At 46.2% G+C, this 22,093-nt stretch overlaps 2 protein-coding genes across 3 annotated transcripts in view; both read right to left on the reverse strand.

Annotated features, from left to right (window-relative positions):
* LOC127545847 (zinc finger protein 420-like) overlaps window positions 1-22,093 on the reverse strand; it is a 330,731-nt gene that overhangs the window by 211,431 nt on the left and 97,207 nt on the right. The gene's annotated exons all lie outside the window — the stretch shown is intronic.
* LOC127545861 (zinc finger protein 883-like) lies at window positions 2,442-15,125 on the reverse strand. The gene is made up of 5 exons (XM_051973357.1): window positions 14,759-15,125; window positions 12,426-12,552; window positions 11,804-11,911; window positions 6,212-6,386; window positions 2,442-5,876 (listed from the first exon to the last, which is right to left on the reverse strand). The coding sequence occupies exons 1-5, from the start codon at window positions 14,801-14,803 to the stop codon at window positions 4,499-4,501; spliced, it is 1,833 nt and encodes a 610-aa protein (XP_051829317.1). The 5' UTR covers window positions 14,804-15,125; the 3' UTR covers window positions 2,442-4,498.

Genomic DNA, 22,093 nt, shown 5'->3' on the forward strand with positions numbered 1-22,093 from the left:
GATCTAGCAGTGTCTTTACTGAATCTGTCTCCCAAAGAGATCTTAAAGGAGGGAAAGGGATCCACATGTGCAGTTCTTTTTGTGGTGCAAAGGAACTGGAAACTGAGGGGATATCTATCCACAGAATAGTTGAGTAAGTTATGTTACATGAATGTAATGAAATATAGTTCTACAAGAAACAATCAGCAGGATGATATCAGAAAGGCCTGGAAAGACTTGCATGAACTGATGCCAAGAGAAGGGAGTAGAACTAAGAACATTGTAAGCAGCAACAATATTATATGAGGTTCAAATGTAATGGATTTGAGCTCTTTTCAACAATGAGATGATTCAAGGCAATTCCATGGGATGGAAAGTGCCATCTGCATCCAGAGAGAGAACTAAGGAGACTGAATGTGATTTTTCATTTTTTGTTATTTGCTTGCTTTTTGTTTTCTTTCAACTTCTGATCTAATTTTTCTTGTGCAGCATGATGAATATGAAAATGTGTTTAGAAGAATTGCATGTTTACTTTTTAAAAAGCTCAGTGAATTGTGTGGTTCTAAATTTTTAGTTTCTTGATAATACGTGTTTCTTTTTCTTGAGCTTTGAATATTTATTTAGCACCCTTTGACAAGGTGCTGAGTTTTTCTAAAACAACATTTTTTGAAAATATCTGCTAAACCTCTTTGTAGTGGCCAGAAACTGGAAACTGATTAGATGCCCATCAAGTGGAGAATGGCTGAAAAATTGTGGTATATGAATATTATTGTTCGGTAAGAAATGAACAACAGGACAATTTCAGAAAGGCCTGGAGAGACTTACACGAACTGATGCTGAGTGAAATGAGCAGGGCTAGGAGATCATTATATACTTCAACAATACTATATGATGATCAATTCTGATGGACATGACCATCTTCAGCAATGAGATGAACCAAATCAGTTTCAGTGGCGCAGTAATGAACTGAACCAGCTACACCCAATGAAAGAACTCTGGGAGATGACTAAGAACCATTATATTGAATTCCCAATCCCTATATCTTTGCCTGCCTGCATTTTGGATTTCCTTCACAGGCTAATTGTACAATATTTCAGAGTCTGATTCTTTTTGTACAGCAAAATAACGGTTTGGACATGTATACTTATTTTGTATCTAATTTATACTTTAATATATTTAACATCTACTGGTCATCCTGCCATCTAGGGGAGGGGGTGGGGGAAAGGAGGGGAAAAATTGGAACAAAAGTTTCCGCAATTGTCAATGCTGTAAAATTACCCATACATATAACTTGTAAATAAAAGCTATTAAAATTTTTTTTAAAAAAAGAAAATATCTGCTAAACAGGTAACTGTATAAATATATATATATATTGGATTTAACATTTAATATGTATTGGAGTACCTGCCATGTATGGGAGGGGGTGAGGAGGAGGGGAAAAGTTGTAACAGAAGGTTTTGCAAGGGTCAATGTTGAAAAATTACCCATGCGTGTTTTGTAAATAAAAAGCTATAATAATAATAATAATAAAATCTGCTAAACGTGCTAATCTTTATAGTTGTCATATCATTTTTGTACTCAGTTGAAAAGAATGACCACTGAAGAAAACTATTCTCTCAATTCAAATAGACAAATAATAATTCTGCCACGAGAGTAAAATCTGTTAGAAGTGTAATGTACTCACTGCCCTCTATAAAGTTGAGAATTAGTATGTCATGATTTTTTGTTGATGTTACAACTTGCAGTGCATTCACTATGTATTTTCATTTTTAAATGTGAAACAATGTTCCAACATTTGCCAATCATCAATGTTAGTTAGTTAAACTTTATAAACAGAGGACCAATTGTTTTTCAAAGTATGAACTAATTAGATTAAAAAGTATATTTTCCAGTTGTACATCTAATTAAGTGATGAGGAAATAGCATATTCTCTACTATTTTCCCACCATGCAGATCTCACAAAAATAATTTTAAAATTACTAGGTTACCAACATAACGAGTCTCATTTAATTGCAAAGTATAAATATCACTTTTTTGAATCCTTTATTCAATGAGTTCAACATTATTGGACAGTTGTGTCTGCTATGTTTAATGTACTTAAAATTTAAATGCACATACAGCTTTATTTTAAATAATGTTTCTATATAATCATCTAATCTTTATAAGGAAAGGATCCCTTTAGATAAAAGATTTTCTTTCCTTTTATCACTGGCACACCAGCTACACCCTCCTAAAAACTTCTGAATTAACCAGTGTTGCCAACTAGGTCATTTGAAAATGTATCAGACAGACTTGACTTAGTTGTCCAGCTAGCGAATGGGTCCAACCTAGATTTCCAAGACTTAGATCCAACATGTAGTTTTCCTTCTGTGCTTGACAGCTTTATAATAAAACCAGTTATCTGTTTAAAAAGAAAAGAAAATGTACCAGACAGAAGAGTAGTAACTTAAGCAGAGAATGAGTTTAAATCATAAAACAGCTTTAATAGTGCAATAATAATGAAGTTTGTTTCTACAGAACATTTGTGATAAGTCTGTGATGGTTTCAAGAGAGCTAATAATGCCTAGTGATGGTCAATGTTCACAACATCTCAATCATGTGAAGACCAGCTGATGAGGTAAGACTACAGTGTAAAGGAAAGGAATCAGAGCACCACTATGATGCACAGTACAGAATGCCAATGAGATGCATTTGCATCTGTTCATTTGTTAGTAATAGGTTCACGTGAAGACCGAGTAAACGCCCTGGATGCCTTAGAATCAGCCGGAGTCAGGATAAGCAAACATCCTGGGTCTTTATTCTTGGTTTTAGGGGTCGAAGTGAAGGGAATGGACACAGAAATCTCCACACCTCCTTTCTCTTTCTCTCACACCAACAAGTGACTCTGACTTGTCTTACTGCATCCCCTAATCCCTCCTACAATTCTCTGTATACACCAACAGATTGAGCCAGCACAGAATGGTGGGAAGGGCCATTTTCCAAGCATATGCTAATAGAGTATTGTCCAATTGGTAATTAGCCTTAAGTGCTTGGTTGTCCGACTGCAGTGCGTCAACTCAAGAGTTTCAGCCCTTTACAGGTTCATGTTCAAATGTCAAGGTGGGGAAAGATTGAGAAACTATAAGATTAAGGAGATCTCTTTGGTAGTGTTCAGTTGGTTGATGGTTCTATCAAGTCCATCTTGGGGAGCCATGAAAGATGATTTCCAGACAGACTCACTGCTAGAGGCTTTGTAAATGCCTAATGAAGTATGCTGCTCACTAGACTGCTTTGAAATGCTTTTCCCCTTTTTGTACTGGCAAGGAAATGGAGACTGAGTGGATGCCCGTCAGCTGGGGAATGGCTGAACAAGTTATGGTATATGAATGTTATGGAATATTATGGTTTTGTAAGAAACAACTAGCAGGATGGTTTCAGAGAGGACTTGAGAGACCTACATGAAGTGATGCTGAGTGAAGTGAGCAGAACCAGAACAGCAATACAGCAACATTATGTGATGGTTAACCAAACTCCTGACTCAACTCATTTGCCTCAGTTTCTTCAGGGATGATGATAGCATCTACCTCGTAAGGTTGTTGTGAGGATCAAATGACTAATTTTTTAAAGTGCTTAGAACAATGTCTGGCACGTAGTAGGTGCTATATAAAGGACAGCTGCTATTGTTGTTGTTATTCTTTGGGGAGAAGCTTGGGGTAACTAAAACCAGATCAGTAGCCTTAAGGAAATCTCATGGGAAACTAGATATTTGCTTCATGTAGTATAGAAAGATTTGACAACTTCAACTTAAGGGCCAAATGTGGTCCACCCCAAAGCCAAGGTTTTTGCATTTTAAAATAAAGGTTTCCTAGGCCACACAAGACCAGCCAGTATCCCAGATCATAGTGTAACAATCAGATTTTTACAATTTCCCTTTAATTGAATGCCTACATTTCAGTGTCTGCAGTGGTTGGGATTCTTCTTACATTTGTTATCTTCATAAAACTCTGCCATTCAAAAAGCTAAATTTTTGAATGATTTAATGTCAAGTAAGACATATGCTCTCAGAAAGCTATTCTACATAATATCCATTGTTTCACTTTGGTATTGCCACTGATTAAACTGTTTGCTCTTATACAGTTTTCCCACATTTATTATATTCACATTTCTCACCACAATGAATTTTCTGATGTTGCTCTAGAAAGGCCTTTTCACATTCATAAGGTGTCTCATAAACACGAATTATTTTTATATTCGCTAAATGGTGAGCTCTTATGAAAGGCGTTGTTATATTCATAAAAGCTTGCCATCACTCATGAATTCTCCAGTGTTCACTTAGGTTCTCTACTCTCTAAAAAAGCCTCCCCATATTCATAACATGCACAAGGTTTTTCTACACTTATGAAGTCCGAGATTGAGCAAGCTGTTTCCCAAGAAGAGTCTTCCCATATTCTATCACATTCACAAAGTTTCTCTACACTTACAAAGTCTTTGAAGTTGAATAAGCTGTTTCTACTTTTGGAAGGTGGTCATCTCATGTTTGCTACAGTAAGGTGGCAATTCCTTCTGTGTGAATCCTCTGATGGTGAATAAGTGGTTTCCTGTCAAGGAAGGTCTTTCTACATTCACTACATTGATAAGGCTTCACTCCGATAGGAATTCTCTGATGCTGAGTAAGGCACGTCTTAGGAGAGACTTTCCCACATCCATTACATTTATCATAAGACTTCTGTCCAGTGTGATTTGTCTGGTGTACAGTAAGGTATGACTTGGAGCTGAAGGCCTTCCCACACTGATCACATACATAAGGCTTCTCTCCAGTATGAACTCTCTGATGCCGATAAAGTTGTTTCCTCTCCAAGAAAGCCTTCCCACATTCGTTACATTCATGAGGTTTTTCCCCAGTATGAATTTTTTTATGTTGATTAAATCGTGAACTCTGACGAAAGCTTTTCCCGCATTCATTACATTTGTAAGGTTTCTCTCCAGTATGAACTCTCTGATGTTGGGTAAGCTGTTTCCTCTCTAGGAAGGTCTTCCCACACTCATTACACTCATAAGGTTTTTCTCCAGTATGAATTTTTTTATGTTGACTAAATCGTGAGCTCTGACGAAAGCTTTTTCCACATTCGTTACATTTGTAAGGTTTCTCTCCAGTATGAACTCTCTGGTGTTGTATAAGCTGCCTCCTCTCCAAGAAAGCCTTCCCACATTCATTACATTTATAAGGTTTTTCTCCAGTATGTATTTTTTGATGCCGGGTAAGCTGCGTCTTCTCTAAAAAGAACTTCCCACATTCAGTACATTGATAAGGCTTCTCTCCAATATGAATTTTTTTGTGCTGACTAAATTGTGAACTTTGACGAAAGGCTTTGCCACATTCTTTGCATTTATAAGGTTTCTCTCCAGTGTGAATTCTCTGGTGTTGAATAAGTTGTTCATTCCGACGAAAAGCCTTCTCACAGTCATTACATTTATAAGGTTTTTCTCCAGTGTGAATTCTCTTATGTTTGATAAGTCCTGTGCTCCGACTAAAAGTCTTTCCACATTCATTACATTTATAAGCTTTCTTTCCGGTATGAATGCTTTGATGTCGGTTAAGTTGTGAACTCTGAGAGAAAGCCTTCCCACATTCGTTACATACAAAAGGTTTCTCTCCACTATGAATTCTCTGATGCAGAGTAAGGTGTGCACTAAGCCGGAAGGCCTTCCCACATTCGTTACATACATAAGGCTTCTCTCCACTATGAATTCTCTGATGTTGAACAAGGTGCGTGCTCAGGAGGAAGGCCTTTCCACATTCATCGCATGTATAGGGTTTCTGTCCACTATGAATTTTCTGATGTACATTAAGTCCCTTGCGCCAGCAGAAAGTCTTCCCACATTCATTACATTGATGAGGTTTCATTGCAGTATGAAAACTGTGATGGGAAGTAATGAATAAGCTGAATATGAATAACTACATTCATAATACTTTCTCCTTTAAGATACTAAATAAAGTCTGCATTGTAACAATGATTTGCTGAACCAATTACAATTAGAAAATACCTCATTTATGGCAAAGATCTCATCTTTACTCAGTCTAAACAGACTCAAGAAAGTATTTTTTCCGAGTATCCCATTTAGGGAGACTTTCTAATGAATAATTTCTATGGTGGAAAAAGGACCAGCCCAAGACTTGAGCTTCCACCCCATCCATGACTTTTGTGGGGCCCCACTGTACTGGCAGTTTTCCTTAGGGGTGATTTTTACTTGCCTAGAAGATTTATCCTTGTTGTGCTGTCTCTCTGACATAGCATCACATTCTAAAGCTTGTCCAAGTTTGGCAGCATGGTGTTGATGATGCCTTGGCAATCTGTCTTCATAAAATCCTTTCAAAGTAACGCCAAGCTTTGGAGTGGGCTCCTTTGCTTCAACTATCTCTTCCCAATCTGAAAAAAATGCCCAAAGTCACCATGCTACTTTGCAGGAAATAAGGGAATCATTTCATTGTTTTCCACTTAGCTAAGTACAAGGGGCAGCCACCCCAAAATGACACAGAAATGTCATTTATAAGAAAGAAGGTTAATAGGGTACCAGGAAGGAGAAGGGGAGTCACGTGCAATCAAAATGGGGGAAGAACAGGAGGGGGCAGGTTTGGGCTTGAGGAGGCATTAGGGAAAGAAAGCAGGGCAGGGAGGGAGCACAGTGGAACACCGAGCCTGGAGTCAGGAAAACATGGTCGCCTACCTTTGGAACTGTTATAAGGACCAAAGATAATATTTGTAAAGTGCTTAGCACAAGACTCAGCAAACAAAAACTGCGTTACTATTACGAAGTAGGTATGAAGATTCCCATCTTCATACACGTCTGAGACAGAATGCTTAATAACCCTGGGCCAGCCAAGCCCTGACCCTGGGACCCACCCTGCCCTCTCATCTGCTGACATGAAGAGGTCTAATGGTGTCCCACCCCAAAGCCCATCTCTCTCCCTCTATAGGAGGGGCTTACACTACTTTGTCCAGTGTGCTGCCCAGATTTGGATAAAAAGTCCACAGTGTTCTCCTCAAAGCTTAGGAGTCGAATCAAAGGAAGAGAACAGGTGAGTCTGGCAGCCCCTCGCCCAGCAAAGCCAGGCTCGCCACAGCCTGGGCTCTACCTTCCCTAACCACCTGATTAAACATTCTAGAAATTTTCTTAAGAAACCAAGTCTGTGAATTCACGGCTTACAAATATTGCTTTCCTGTGTATAAAAATCAGCAAAGCAGTTAGAGAGGGAAAGGCCTGGCACTTGGTAGTCCAGGCAGGCCGGCGAGCTCCTGCACAGGACCCCGTACCCAAAGACCTGCCAAACTAGCAGAACTCTTCCTAGCCCAGCCCCTGGGGATCACCCTGCCCAGGAAGCAATCCTGGAATGGACTGGCAGCTTTCTCTGTAGGGGTTCCAGCCCCAACTTCCAGAGGAGCCAGTTATAGAAGTCTCAGTACAAAAGCTTCAGGACCAAAGCCTTCGGCACCGTCAGTGAATAAGCCTGTGTCCCGAGATCTGGTCCATTTTGTCTATGAAACCTTCAGTCCCACGATGTACTCCCAGGGCCCGGGGCCGGGCCTTCCTTTAGCACTGTCTCCCCCATTAGAGCCCGTCTTGCTTCTCTATTGTATTGCTGGCCCACAGCACAGAGCTCAGGGAACTTTTGCCAAATTGTTTCCGGAGTCCGCTTCTTCATGACTCCATTTGGGGTTTTCTTGGCAAGAACGTGGTTTGCCACGTCTTTCTCCAGCTCATTTTACAGGCAATGCCCTGAAGCCAGCAGGTAAAGTGACCTGCACAGTCACACAGATGGTGTCTGAATTTAAGAGGCAGCTGGAAGAATGTTTGTGGCAGCCTCTTTGTAGTGGCCAGAAATTGGAAACTGAGTGGATGCCCATCAATTAGGCTGAATAAATTGTGGTATATGAGTATTATGGAATATTATTATTTGGTAAGAAAGGACCAACAGGAGGATTTCAGAAAGGCCTGGAGAGACTTACAGGAATGGATGCTGAGTGAAATAAGCAGGACCAGGAGATCATTATATACTTCAACAACAATACTGTATGATGATCAATTCTGATGGACGTGGCCCTCTTCAGCAATGAGATGAACCAAATCAGTTCCAATAGAGCAATAATGAATTGAACCAGGTACACCCAGTGAAAGAACTTTGGGAGATGACTACTGCATAGAATTCCCAATCCCTCTATTTTTGTCCGCCTGCATTTTTGATTTCCTTCACAGGCTAACTGTACACTATTTCAAAATCCGATTCTTTTTGTACAGCAAAATAACTGTTTGGACATGTATACTTATATTGTATTTAATTTATACTTTAACATATTTAACATGTATTGGTCAACCTGCCATCTGGGGGAGGGGATGGGGGGAAGGAAGGGAAAAATTGGAACAAAAGGTTTGGCAATTGTCAATGCTGAAACATTACCCATGCATATAACCTGTAAATAAAAAGCTATAATTTAAAAAAAAAAAAAAAAAGAGGCAGCTGTGGGGCATGTATAAGGTATAAGGGAAATGCCTGGGATCAGAGAGACCTGAAGTCAAATCCTCAGACTACTTACTGTCCGACCCTGGGCAAACCACGTTTTCTCATCTGTCAAACACAGATAATAAATGCATCTTCCTCACAGGGTCAAATGAAATAACATCTGTATAAGTGCTTAGGATAGAGTTCACACATAGTAGGTGCTTAATAAATGCTTGTTTCTGCTTTCCTAATGTTTTCCCATTGTTCATTCCTGAGATCCTTAACCTTTTATTGATCTAAACCAATTTTTTTTTCCTGGTTTCCTTAAGATGCCCTTCAAAAACTTGAATGGTCACATTGACCTTAAATGCCCCTAGTTCCTTCTCCTAAAGGCTTCTAAAGGTCATCCATCTTCTCTCAAAAATTCACCAGAGTGGATGCCCTCCATTGAGCCTTCCTTGTACAAGAGTACTAGTTGGGGAAGTCTGGGGCCCATCTCTCATCTCTTGCTTTGGTAAAGGGATCAGCTCTTCTTCACTTTCTTGGAAAAGAGCAAATATTCTGATTAAACAAAAAAGAAAGTAGTGAGAAAGGTCATGGAAATAAACCAATTTTTGTTCTCTAATTTTAAATAGGCCCTCAATGGGACAGATGTCTTCTTCTCTTCCCTCTTTCTCCCACTCACCACAATAGCTGTTACCCAAGGATCCCTTAGTACTCCTCCCATCCTTTCCTCTTCTTATTTCACAGGATGGAGACCATCCATTGGGTACTATCCACTCATATCTCAAGGGCAATTTGTCAGTCTCTCATTTCCATCCCTTCTTGTTGGAATCTTTACAAACTGTTAACTCATTAGAGCTGATGTTTTGGGCCAGAACCTGAAACAAGGTACTAAGTAGAACTAATTAATACAATGCTTGTGTTTACATCTTTACTCATTGGAGTTCACAAGTATGGGAGATTCACAAAGTTAACTATGTAACTTTGTGAATTCACACCTCCCTTAGGTATGCCTCCAGAAGGAGGAGTCCATATATAAAGAGGCTCTTAGCTTCGAGTTAGAGAGAGATTCATTCCATTTTCCACTTGGCTGGCTGAGCTGAAGGACAAACCTTTGGATTTGGAGACATTCGGAGGGAGCTTTTGGAACCAAGCAGAGAGACAGGCCTCTAAGCTAACTGGGCTATATTGGAGGCAATAAAAGATATGAACTTTTATCACCTGGCTGCATTTGGGGTAATTATTGATCTGAATTGATATTAAGGCTGCCTCCAGAAAACCTCTCCAAGAAACCTGCTCACTTCCAGAGAGAACCATCTTATATTATATATTATAAAGAAGAAAAAGAACACCACACCTTCTTTCTAAGCTATGCTCCCATCCTTTCCTGCATCCACCAATCACCTTGTTCAGCTCTATCTGTAATTCTTTTCACTGGACCTTTCCCCATTCCCCTTCTCTATGGTGAACTTCTGGGAGAAGAATGATGGGCTTCTGGACTGCAAATCCATGCCCTGGCCGCTGCTAGCTCATACTGGAACTTCCCTCAGCCCTCGGGAACCCCTGCCTAAGCACCCCGGTCCGGCATCCTTCTCTGTCCTGTCCAGGAGAGACGGCACATTAGGCAAAACATCCAACAATGTCTGTACAGACACAATGTGTATATAATATTGACAGTTGCTATTTGCTAATAAGAAACTCCCTGTCTGCTCCTCCAGCTCTGAAGGACAAGACCATAACTCAAACAAACCCAGAGGTCTGTAGGCCCTTGGACCTGCTCCCAAGCCCTGCTGTTTGCCGAGTGTATTTCCAGTTCTTGGCAGGGAATGGCACACAGGCAGCCTTCCATAAATGCTTCCTTGCTTGGCTCTGGACCTTCTGCTCACTTTTCTTCTCTCATTCGTTGTTTCAACGCGGGAACCCTCTGCTGCTCAAGTCCCCGCCTGTCCGTTCTTTCACCTTCTGTTCTCATGCTTCTTTCTACTGGTCCTCGGATCCCCTTACACAAATGATGCTGTGCCCTCTCTTTGTAATTTAGGATCGACCTGTTAGATCCAAAGCTCTGGTCTGGGCCTTAAGCCCCAAGACAAAGCGAGGGACTTGACAGCCCTGCTCCAACTTCTGTTCCTCTTGCTGGTTGTTTAGGCTTGATGGACTTAGGCTGACACAGGTGGCCATGGGCCACCCTCCCATGGACTCCTTTCTCAGCAGGTATTTCCTGGGAGTTGGTGCGTTTATCACACTGCACTGTGGAGTCTCTCAGCAGCATCTGCTCCATGGTCCAAGGTGAGTCTCATCAACCTCTCCTTTTCTATGTAAAGTCATTCTGGTCTTTAAAAACTTTTGGGGTAGCTGGTACAGTGGATAAAGCACAGCCCTGCAGTCAGGAGGACCCGAGTTCAAATCTGCCCTCACACTCAACACTTCTTACCTGTGTGACCCTGGGCAAGTCACTTAACCCCAACTGCTTCAGCAAAAAAAAAAAAAAAAAAAAAAAAAAAAAAAAAGCTTTTGGGTCGGCTAGTCCTAAAATGACCCGCACCAGAATCCAGAAACGCCAATCCCACTTTCAGAAGCTAACTCTCCATAGAGAAATCCACTCACACTTATTCCCTGGGACTTTCAGCCTTCATCCCAGAGAAGCCTCAATCCTCCTCTGACTGGTGAGTTCTTGCCCAGGCCAAGATTCCTCACTTTCCCCTGGCTGTTTCTGCTTGAAATTGTATTCCCAGGACATGGCTCGGTATGTGGCAGGGCCAAGTGATTAATAACTAAACTCTCCTTCCCACATCAGATCTTTTGGACGCAAACACCTCAAACCACTGGTCTTCATTCTTACCTAAGATGCAGTTCAAAGATGGCCAGCCTCGTTTGGGTCTACGTGCATCCCCAGCAATGGGCTGAGGTTGTTGGTCTCGGTCGATTCTGTTATGACAGACTGGTTGGCAGAGTCACCAGCCATTGTCACCTCCCCCGACCCAGCCCACACAGATGCCCTTAGCATCCTCAGAGAACAAGCCTTCCCTCTTCAGATTTCTTGGTTCTACGTGTTCAGGGGCCTCCAGCCTCCAGCCACAACCTGGAAGCTCTCTGAGGCTTTCAGATCTTCTCTTTGGGCGTCCCTCCATTGAAGGTCTTTTTCCAGTTTTCTAAAGAACACTCTCCCCCCCTTGAAAACCTGGGAGACAGACCTCATCAAGGCCACGTGCTTTCTAAGAGGAGACCACTTCAATGGGAGCCTTAGTGGTGGGCCAGAGCAGGAATACACTCGCTCCCTGTGGGCCGGAGGGGCAGCAGCGGGGGCTGGCGTGTCAGGAAGGCTGCTGGGCCACCACCCTCACTCACCTGCACGGCGGCTCCCTCTGTCACAGAGGGAGGTGTTTCCCTCTGGCGTCCAAGGGCCTCTCCCTTGTTCCAACTGGTGGATCACGTATGGTTTGGAAATGGCCAGGCCTGTTCATTGAACACAGAAAGGTTTTATGGACAGAAAGCCCCTTTGAGATTCATTTTAGTTCCTTCTCTCTTCTTGAAAAAAAGAAGGCTGGTTGAGAGGCTCAGAGAACTGGTACCAAAGAACCCGAGACTCCTGAGGAACAAGTTCCCAAGGATCCACATCTGGGGTCAGAAAGACAGCTATGATACTCCCTGAGGAGAACACCCAAGAGCAGGCGGGCGCTTTGTGCCTTTTGGGGGTCTCCCGTACATATGCCTGGCCCAGAACAGGGACTTAGTAAATGCAGATACTGGGGCACTACCCGAGAATCTTGGGCCCGAGGGAACAGAGAGGCCTCTGGAACATCATCATCCAGGGGCCTGGGCCTCCCCTGCCTCCCTCGCCGGCAGCCCAACCACTCGAGGTCACAATAGGATTCGGGAGGCCAAAGAATAATTGCAAAGCAGTCGGGATACCCCAGGTGCTGTGCCCCTCCCGGGGCGGACTCCGGGTGAGCCTAAGAGCGGTCCTCACCCAGGCAGACCAGGTTTCTGTAGTTCTCCAGCATCACCTCCCTGTACAGGTCCTTCTGAGAAGGGTCCAGATGCCGCCATTCCTCCAGGGTAAAGGCCACAGCCACATCCCTGAACGTCACGGCTTCCTGAAAGGCAAACACGTTTGGGTCCCCTAGCGGCCCCCTTGCATCTGCACCTGTCAGGAGAGGAGAAGGGTGGGCCCCACGGTGCGAGTGCTCCCCTCCCTACCCGATCTGTGCAACAACGCGGAGAACACAGCGGCCGGCGGCCACTACCCCGTACTACAACATCCCCCTGACAGCGGAGGTCAGGACACCAGCTGCGGCAACTCAGAGCCGGCCCTGCCTGATCTCGAGGCTGCGCTGAGCCAGGAGAACGGACGCCATCCCGACACTTTACATCTTCTCCGGAGGGCAATCCTTCCACCCCTCCTGGAAATCTCTCCTGGAAAAACCTTCTTGTCCCTCCCCCAAGCTCCAAGCCCCCCTTCCCTACCCGCTGCCTCCCCCTCCTCCTTCACCCACGGCAGGAAGGGCGGGCCCTTCTCCCTGCTCCAGTGATCCCCTCCCCCCAACAGCTCAGCTGATCCCTCTCTCCCCACCGCGGCCTCCTTCCCCTGAGGAGACTGTTTCTGACAGAACCGACCCGTGCCAGGCTCTGCAGTCTGGCTCCGTCACCCCCTGCTCTCTCCAAAGCTTCCAACGGCCTCTCAGCCCTCGGTCGTCTCCATGTGCTCGGCCCGGGCTTCTCCAGCGGAGGTCTCTGGGACGTGGCTTTTCCACAGCCCCTCCCGGTGCGGCCCAATCACTTCCCAAGGGCCGACTGACGGTCGGGGCCGAGCCGAGCAGGCTCTGGGAATCCCCGGCTCAAGCCGGCCGCTCTCTGCGCCTCGTGTCTCCCCGACCGTCCCTCCTGGTTCTGCTTCCTTTCGGATGTGACCGAGCCCTCGGTTCCGGGCTCACCTTTAAAGCGCCCCTGGTGCCCGGGGCTCCCCTGAAGAACACGCTGTGCCCTGTCCCCCCGGCGCTCTGGGAGTCCGCACTCTCTAACGCCCCCCGCCCCCCGAGATGCCAGGGCCCCCCTCAGAAGGGGCTCAGAAAGACTCTGCCTTCGGAGGAGACGTTCACAAGGCCCCACGGCTGCCTTCTCGCCGTTGTATCTCCTTCCTCCTTCACCGAGTCTCTCAAAGACACAACCCCCGGTGCTCAGGAGGTGGGATCCCGGGCGCAGGGAGCGGCCGGTCTGGCGCCACATCCCTCCCCAGCCGGCCAGAACCGACCCAGCCTCCGCAGCAAAAGGGAGCGTTTCTGCAGCGCCTAAAGGCCCGAAGCACGTCCCCAGCATCAGGTCAGCGCCAATCTCCCTGGTCCCCTCCGCCTACCTGGATGCGGATGCCCTCTGCGCTCCTTCTGTCTCCCCGGGGGCCGCATCGTGCCCCTTAACTGAGGCTGCTCCCCAAAAGTCTGAGGCCCGAGGCCGGCGGGTCTCACGGCCTCTGCCCCCGCTTTCCAGGGGAGTGCTCGGGGTGCTGGACCCTCCAGGAGCCCTGGCCCCCAGCCCGGCTTCTGGCTCCCCGGGGCCGGGAGGATCCTCCCAAGGACGGGCTGGCTTCCGGCTGCAGCGGAGGAAGCTCCTCCACCTCCTCTCAGCTTCCTCCCAAGCACCCGAGGCTCTGTCCAAAGGCCAGTGACCTCCTACCCGAGGATGGGGGGGCTGGGTGACATAGTGCCCAGAGCCCCCCCCGATTCAGGAGCACCTGAGCCCAATACTGAGACTGTGACCCCGGGCACTTCGCCCCAACCGCCTCAAAAAAAGGGGGGGGAGGCAGAAGCTGGGTGACACGTTCCCAAAGGAAAGCTCTGGGGGCGAGGGGGGTCTTCATGAATCATGTGTTAAACAGCTCAGGCGGGGCGTCCTCGGCGGAGGTCAGGGAGGGGCTCCAGGGGAGGAGACCAGGACAGACGGAGGGGGCGTGGGCTGCAGGGCCCCCGGCTGGCCAGGGCGGAGAGGGTGAAGGTCAGACCCCCCCCCCCCATTCTCAGCTGTAGGGCTGTCCCTGAATTTTGGGCAGGCTGCTCCTGGAGGAAAACGCCCTCCTCCCCATTAATGCCGATGGCCCCCTGCCAAGCCCCCTAGGAGGATGTGACCAGGGAAGCTCCGAGCCTCTGGAAGCCCCCTCCCCATCAATGCCAGGGGTCCCTCCCGCGCCTCTAGAGAGCAGAGACTGCTTCCTGAGGAACAGGTGCTTAATCGTCTCGCCGGGACCCGGAACCGGCGCCAAAAGACCCAAGAGGGGCTCCCACCCCGACACGGGCCCACGACCTCACTCACCGTAGCGGGGGCCGCAGGAGACACAGGCGGGGGCCCCGGGGCCATCGCCGCTTCCTTCCCGAGGGATGTAGATGGAGAAGAGCGGAGGGAGCCGGAGCCCACTCCAACTGAAGGGGCACGGCCACGCCCCCTCCCCGCACCGCCCAATCAGAACTGCTGAAGCCACGTGCGGAGACCAGGAAGACGGGGCACGGAGAGGGCGTGGTCATAAGGGAAGGGCGGAGGAATCCAGCTGACGTGCCTCGCGACTCCCAGCCCGAGGAGCAGTATTACCGCAATTGGCTGACATCCTTAGCCACGCCCCCTCGTTAGCAAGAAGCAACGCGTGAGGGCGTGGCAGAAAGGCGGATACCCCGGCTCCTCCTCTGCTTTTCCCCTCCCCCAATGCCCCACCTTGGCGCAGGCTCCGAAATTACTCGTCAGCGAACCATTTCCACCGCCGGTCCAGAGCCCGATAGCGGCTGAGCGTGAATGAAGACACAGCGTCCTGAAAAAAGAACCGGCTGGCGGGGCAAACGTGATGTAACCTTGGAGCCCGCGCCGGGACCTTGCCCCGAGCGCTCTCGGAAAGTCTGCCGGGAAATGTAGTCCGGACATTCTGGGTCGGGCAGTGCGCATGCCCGAGTCCCTGGCCTCGCCTCTCCTCCCCCCCCCCGGGAAAGCCGAAGGGAGAACGCTTCCTGGTCCCCTCTCTGCTGAGGGCGTCTCCCGGGGGCCCCTGTACAGCTCGGCCGATTCCTCCAGCTCTGCGTCTTCCAGAAAACCGTGGAGATTAGTAACTGTACAGAGGGACGCTGGGAGTTTGGGGTTTGGGGGAGGGCCCTTTTCGAACTGCTCAGATCTTTGGGCCCCGCCCAGATAACTGCGGAGGAACTGTTCTGGGGGCGGGTCCCTCACCGAGGCGCTTCTCCTTTAAGGGTTTCCAGATTCCGGGGCCCCTCGTCCTGCCTGTCTCTCAGCTCTGACTGAGGTTTTGAAACGGAACCCCCAGTAGTGTTGGGCTTCCCGCTGGCGTCTCCAAGTGTCTCAAAAGGATTTGCCGGCTGCACTCGGGAGACGGAGGTTTTATTACGAGCGGGCGGACTCTGTTAGCAAAAGCAAGTGGCGGGCAGCAAACAGGTGGGAATTCCAATTGGGGGGCTCTGTTTGGGTTCCTGGGCTCTTGGATACTTCCAGTCAATTTCGTTTCAAAGAAAGCCTTTATTTTGTTCATTTTTAAAGGCTACAGAGGTGCTGCTGGGTCAGTTCCAGGATTGTACTGATATGCAAATGTGTGGCGAAGATTTGAGTTCGAATTCGGGCCAGTCTTTTTTCTTCCTGAGCCTGATTGCCCGGATTAGTTAAGTCTTCCGGAGCGGTTAGTTAGGCGTCTTCCGTCCAGAGCCAGCGTACCCGAGCCTCTCAAAACCCACACTCTTGTAGTTAGAACGAACACGGTGTTCTTGGAGTCAGAATCTTTGTGGTATAGACAGGTCGGAGGCGCAGCGGAGTATCCGGAGATATAATCACGCCGCTCCTCCCTCAAACAGTATCCCTGGGTTACAACCACATGCTCCTCCCCCACCCCCAGCAGTTTTCCTAAGGTTACAATCGTTGAGGTTCGAAGGAGACTCCCAAAGTCTGGGGTTTCAGACCTGGGGTGCAAGGTGTCTCAATAGAATTCGTGGACTTTAACCCATCTCTAAACTAAAAGTTTGTTATAATGATACCACGGAAAGAAATGGGCTAAATTCCAAAAGATTAGCAAAGAAAGAACTAGGAGCAAGAAGGTAAATTTATAAGAAGAAAAAAAGACGGGATGTTTCGTGTCATTGATATGTTAATTTTATGGCTTAGATATAGAATCCCTGAGGGACTTCTGATCTCCTCTCTCAGTCAGGACTGCTTTTTCCCCAGTTATTAACAGTCTCTTGGTTGCCAAATCCAATGGGGCTCCACTCTCTCCCCTTTTGGTCTCTGCACCTGATGGAGGTGAACCCTGAAACTGTGTAATCTATAAAAGATTTTATCTGTAATTTAATCTATAAGAGAAGGGAGATAAGGAGTCTCAGGCCTTCCTGGGAAAGCGGACCTTCCCAGACAAATTAAGTGGCTTCATTCAATTGGAGATCTTGGTCAAATCACCTTCCATTGATCTTTTGGGTGTGGCCCGGAACCCCTTTGGGAAATTCCCAGATTCTGGGAAAAAGTCTTCAAAATGATTTTATTCAATTGGAGATCTCTGTCTGATGGTCCTTTTTTGATTAGCCCAGACACCTCCCAGCCTCAGGCCAACATTTGCCCATATAACCAGAAGTCTGTTAAACCCATCTTTGCCAAACTTCTAATGAGTGTTGCCTGCTAAGAAAGCCTCCTTCTTGGTGAAAAATAAAAATCCTTTTTTTGCCAAGATTTCGGGGTTTGTGAATTCGTTCGCATTGGACCTGGGTCTCAGAGCAGAAGGGATCTCTTCCCCCTATTCCCACACCTCAACACACTCACTTCATGGATACTGTCTCCTGGATTTTCTTCTCTTGGTTCTCTTGTGGGTCAGACCGCTTCTGTTTATTACTTGCTACACTATGGGTGTCCCCCTCGATCCAGAGCCTTCTTCATTAGAAACCTCATTATCATTTCCTTGTAGATGATTCTGCAGCTCAGTGTAGCTAGTCTATTCACTTTCCTTAGCACCAGTCTCACATTATGAAACTGCTATTTGAGGTGGATAGGAATCTCATAAAAGAACTCATCTTTCTCCAGTAAAGCTACTTATCTTCCAAATACATTTACTTTTGTTGAAGATGGTGTCATGACCTTGGTGTCATACTAAGCTTTTACATTCACCCCACACAGCCAATTAATTGTCATAGGTTTAACATTTAGATTTAATTTTCTCTGTGACATCTTTTCTATGTGTCCTTTTCTCTATGTTTACATAGCCATCACTAGTGCAGGCTCCCATCCATTCACACCTGGGCTGTTTCAACACTTGCTGGTGAGTTTACCTGATGTAAATCTTGTTTTTCTAATTCCTTCTCTGTAAAGTCACCAAAATGATTTTTCTAAAACACAGATCTGACTGTAATTTCTTTTGTTCAATAAATGACATTTCTGTTCAATAAAAATTCTACAAGGTTAAATACCGATAGGTATTTCAAACTCCCCACAACTTGTTTTATTACATTTTATTCCCCTCCACATAGTCTACATTCCAACTATGCTATAACCAATCGATAAAGTAGTAAGCTGCTACTGTCTGCAAGACACTGTTAAGTTTTGTGCATACAAAATGAGATCAAAGACCCTGCATGAGGGAGCTTGAAGGAGACATGCAAACAAATGTGTTCAAACAATTACATACACTATAAATAGGAAATAGTTAACAGAGGGAAGGCACTGGAATTGGGGGGATGGGGAAAACTTCCAGTAGAAAATGGGATTTTAGTTGGAATGTAAAGGAAGTCAAGGTAGGGCAGAGGAGGGAGATTATTCCAGGCATGAGAGATAGAGAAAATCCTCAGAGCCAAGAAACAGATTTGCTTGTTTGTGGGCCAGCAAGAAGGTCAGTGTCACTAAACTGAAGAATAGGTCTAAGTGACTAAAGCATGAAAAGACTGGAAAGACAGGAGGAAACTAGGTTATAAAGCTTTGAATGCCAAACGGAGCATTTTGTATTTGTTCCTGCAGGTAATAGGGAGTTACTGAAGTTTATTGAGGAGAAAAGTGATATGGTCAAGCTTGCACTTTTAGAGAATCACTTGTGTGCCTGAATAAGGTTAGATTGTAGTGGAAAGATACTTGAGGCAGGCAGACTCCTGTAGGATAATGTGCAATAATTCAGAATTGAGATGATAAGGGCCTGCTCCATGTGTTGTGCCACAGTTCCCTTTTATTGTCCTGCCTCAGTTTCCCTGAACTGTTCTCAGTTCCCTTTATTGTTCTGCCTCAATCCCCCTGGTTGCAACACCTCCCCTCCTGGGGGATTCCTCCTGATCATTAGGACTGAGATAATTAAGGCTTGGAGATCTGGCCACTGGCATTCCAAAAGATAAAACTCCAGATGTACTATCTCATACCTAATTGTTATCCTCTTCTGTCTCTCTGTCCCAGACTTCCTGGCTCTAGTTGGACACCTCCTAGGTCCTCCCTATTAGTAAGAATTGATGGTCTTACCCCGCCCCCCAACTTGTCAGAACTGAATTGATGGTCCCTTCTTGAAGATTTCCACTCACCAGAGTTTTGACTCCCCCCCCCATCGTCTTTATCTATCTACCTGAGCTTAGAGCTATATGTGTTTCTTTTTTTTTTTAATATTTTATTTTATTTTATAATAATTTTATATTGACAGAATCCATGCCAGGGTAATTTTTTTTACAATATTATCCCTTGCACTCGCTTCTGTTCCGATTTTTCCCCTCCCTCCCTCCATCCCCCTCCCCTAGATGAGCCATATGTATTTCATGGGAAACTCACACTCACTGCTGGATACTTTGAGACTTATTCAGCCCTGGGATCAAAATGAATCCTTTTGGTCCCAGAAAATCTCTCCCTCTCAGAAATCCAAATAAAATATTAAAAACTCTCTAACCTCTATCTTGACTCAGTTGCTCCAGCATTCCAGATGGTGGTGGCAGTGTCCAACCAGAGAAATGACAAATGGGGAAAATGTTCAATTTCAAACATGTTGAATTTAATATGTCTACCTGATATTGAATCCTAAGTTTTCGATAGGCATTTAGAAGTGGAAAACTAGAAGCAAGAGAAGTGTGTGTGTGTGTGGGGGGGGGGAGTGGAGGGGGGTGTGAATAAGTAGATTTGAGGATCATCAGCTTAGAGATGATAATTGAATCTATGGGAACAAATGAGATCATTAAGTGAAGTAATGTAGGGGGAGAAGAGGGCACAGGACAGAATGGTTAAGTATGGTTAAAGGGTAAGATCTGAATGAAGATGCAGCAAAGGAGACTGAGAAGGAACAATTAGATAGGAAGGAGGAGAATCAAGAGAGAGGGGTGCCCCTAAAACCTAGAAAAAAAAGATTATCAAAGAGAAGAGAGTGATTGAGTGTCAAAGGAGAATAAGGACTGAGAAAAGGTCATTAGATTTGGCAACTAAAATCATTGGTAACTTTGGGAAGAACAATTTTAGTGAAATGATGAAATTGGAGGTAAGATTGGAGAGAAATTATTGTTTTGATGTTATGTTAATAACTAATTATTACATTATAATCAAGATTTTCTCCTTTATTTCCTCATTTAGGGTCCAGCCTCCATAGAAAGTCAGACAGTCTCTGAAGAACATGGCTGTTTGATGAAATATTCCTGTGTGTGTGGGATGGGTGCAAGACCCCTCTTTCCCAATTAACTAAACAAAGACATCATCAGGTAGGAAGAGAAAGCATTTATTTAATCTCTGCAGGGAGAGGTCCAGACCCACCTGGGAACCATCCCAACTTCACTAAGTGCTCCTGGAACCTGGGCAGCTCCGGCTTGTCCTGAAATTAAAAGCAAAAGACCTGAGCCTTCTCATTGGATAGACTAAAAGGATGTAACTATCTATCTTTGATCAGTGGTCACCAATGTTGGCTACCTCCCACAGACCTGTCACTTCCTACAACTTCCTGTATCCCAGGGTTCAAAGTTCATCCCTCCAGAGATCATATGACACTCTTCTCCCCCTCCTCCAGGATCCCAGCTCTGGGAACAGCGATCATGTGACTCAATACGGAGGAATACTTCATCTAATCAGTCCCATTCATTCCTAACTCTCAGGGAACATGCTTCTCAATCTTGGACTCAGCCCCATCCAACTAGGATGGTGGGAGTATTAATAGAATCCAGTCTGGGTGAATTCTTGCCCCAAGGAAAACAGCCCTGTCCTTGTGCTCGCCATTAAATTTTAGGATGACCCAGTTCCTGAAGGAGAAGACAAACCAGAGTGGTCTGGATGGAAATGGATTCCTTTGTCCAAACTGCTGCAAGTGGCTGAGTCTCATAAAACCACATTCTCAGAAGGAGCAGCCGAAGACTTCTAGCTCATTTCCTCATTAACTGTTCAGCAATTAGGCGTGATTACCAGGGCATCCTCTTGAAATTGTTTTGAAACAGCCAGTGTCTCCATCAGATTTTCCACCATCAATGTATTGATTTTTAGCTAGTCTAATTAATAGGTTGATTGTTTGCTCCCCATAAACTACATCTCTTGGATCTTTCATTCATTTCAGATTGGAAAGACTTAAGAGAGTGAGAGGAGGGAAAGTGGAGACCACAATTGTTTTTTGGGGGAGTTGAGATAGCTACAAAGGGCACAAGGGATGGAGAATAATAGCAGGGATTTAAGGGTCGCGTTTTATGGGGAGACGGGAACGTGTTTGTAGGTAGTAGAGAATGAGCCACTGGTCGCAGAGAGACTGAAAAGGAGGAAGTCATTCCCAACTTAATCCCCCTGCTTTCTTTAGTTGTGGGCTTGAGGGTATTTAATGTTATTGATCGATGACCACAGGCACGATTTGTTGGAGGACGGGAATAGAAGGGGATTGCTTGAGTAGGTAGAGGAAGGAAAATGTCCACGATGTCGGTGAAAGGAAGAGACGCAGGAGGCACCTGAGCGATCGATGAAGAAGGGGGAAGAAGCAGCTCTGGCAAATGGCCTCGATTTTTCCTGCAAAATGAGACAAGGTTTTCAACAAGAAGCTGGGAGCCAAGAGAGGCTTAAGAGGGATGGAAACGTCTGCAAGAGTACTGCGGGGCGCGGGTTCCTAAGGCAGGCTCTCCCGGCAGCGGCAGAGACCAGCGAGATTGGGGAGCCCAGTCGGAGGCGGATCCGGCTAGAACGGGCGCGTGGTTTTTCTGCTCCTTAGTCCCACGGCCGGCGGAGGAGCAAGAGTGGCCAAGCGGCGGCCGCCCGGGCTGGGCTTGGCGGTGGGACCGGTGACGGGGAGAGGGCCGGAGAGTTAGGGGAGGGGGACAGTGTACATTAAACGGGGTTTGTCTGCACCAAGTGCCCTCCGTTTTGAGGCCGAAGTTTCATTTTCTGTAAATTATCATGGGAATTGAATAACTTCTCTTACTTATCTGGGGACGAACCCGCCAGGGCCAAACACCGGCTCCAGTCTAAAGCCGGCAAGGACTCGGGCGTATGCTCACCTTACTCGAACTACGTTTCCCAGAAGGCCTTGCGGCTCTGACTGGGACTCCTGCTTGGGAATCCCCAAGACGTCACTTCCGCTCGCGCTGCTTGGGCCCTTTCCTGCTGCCTCGCCCCGGCTGCCTCTGGTTAGAGCGGGCCGGAGTTCTGCCTGGTGAGTGAGGATGCCTCCATTGGTCAGGCCGAGGACGGCGGCGAGGCTACGGAGCC

Source organism: Antechinus flavipes, chromosome 1, assembly GCF_016432865.1.
Source record: "Antechinus flavipes isolate AdamAnt ecotype Samford, QLD, Australia chromosome 1, AdamAnt_v2, whole genome shotgun sequence".
In the NCBI taxonomy this organism is placed as follows: Eukaryota; Metazoa; Chordata; class Mammalia; order Dasyuromorphia; family Dasyuridae; genus Antechinus; species Antechinus flavipes.

Bases quoted from the DNA above. Each gene is read 5' to 3' on its own strand.
- LOC127545861 (XM_051973357.1), bottom strand. From the start codon at position 14,803: ATGGCCCCGGGGCCCCCGCCTGTGTCTCCTGCGGCCCCCGCTACG. The intron at 12,553-14,758 runs GTGAGTGAGGTC...TTTGCCTTTCAG, and splicing joins CTCCTGCGGCCCCCGCTACG to GAAGCCGTGACGTTCAGGGA. The intron at 6,387-11,803 runs GTGAGTGAGGGT...CATTTTTTTCAG, and splicing joins CAGAGGGAGCCGCCGTGCAG to ATTGGGAAGAGATAGTTGAA.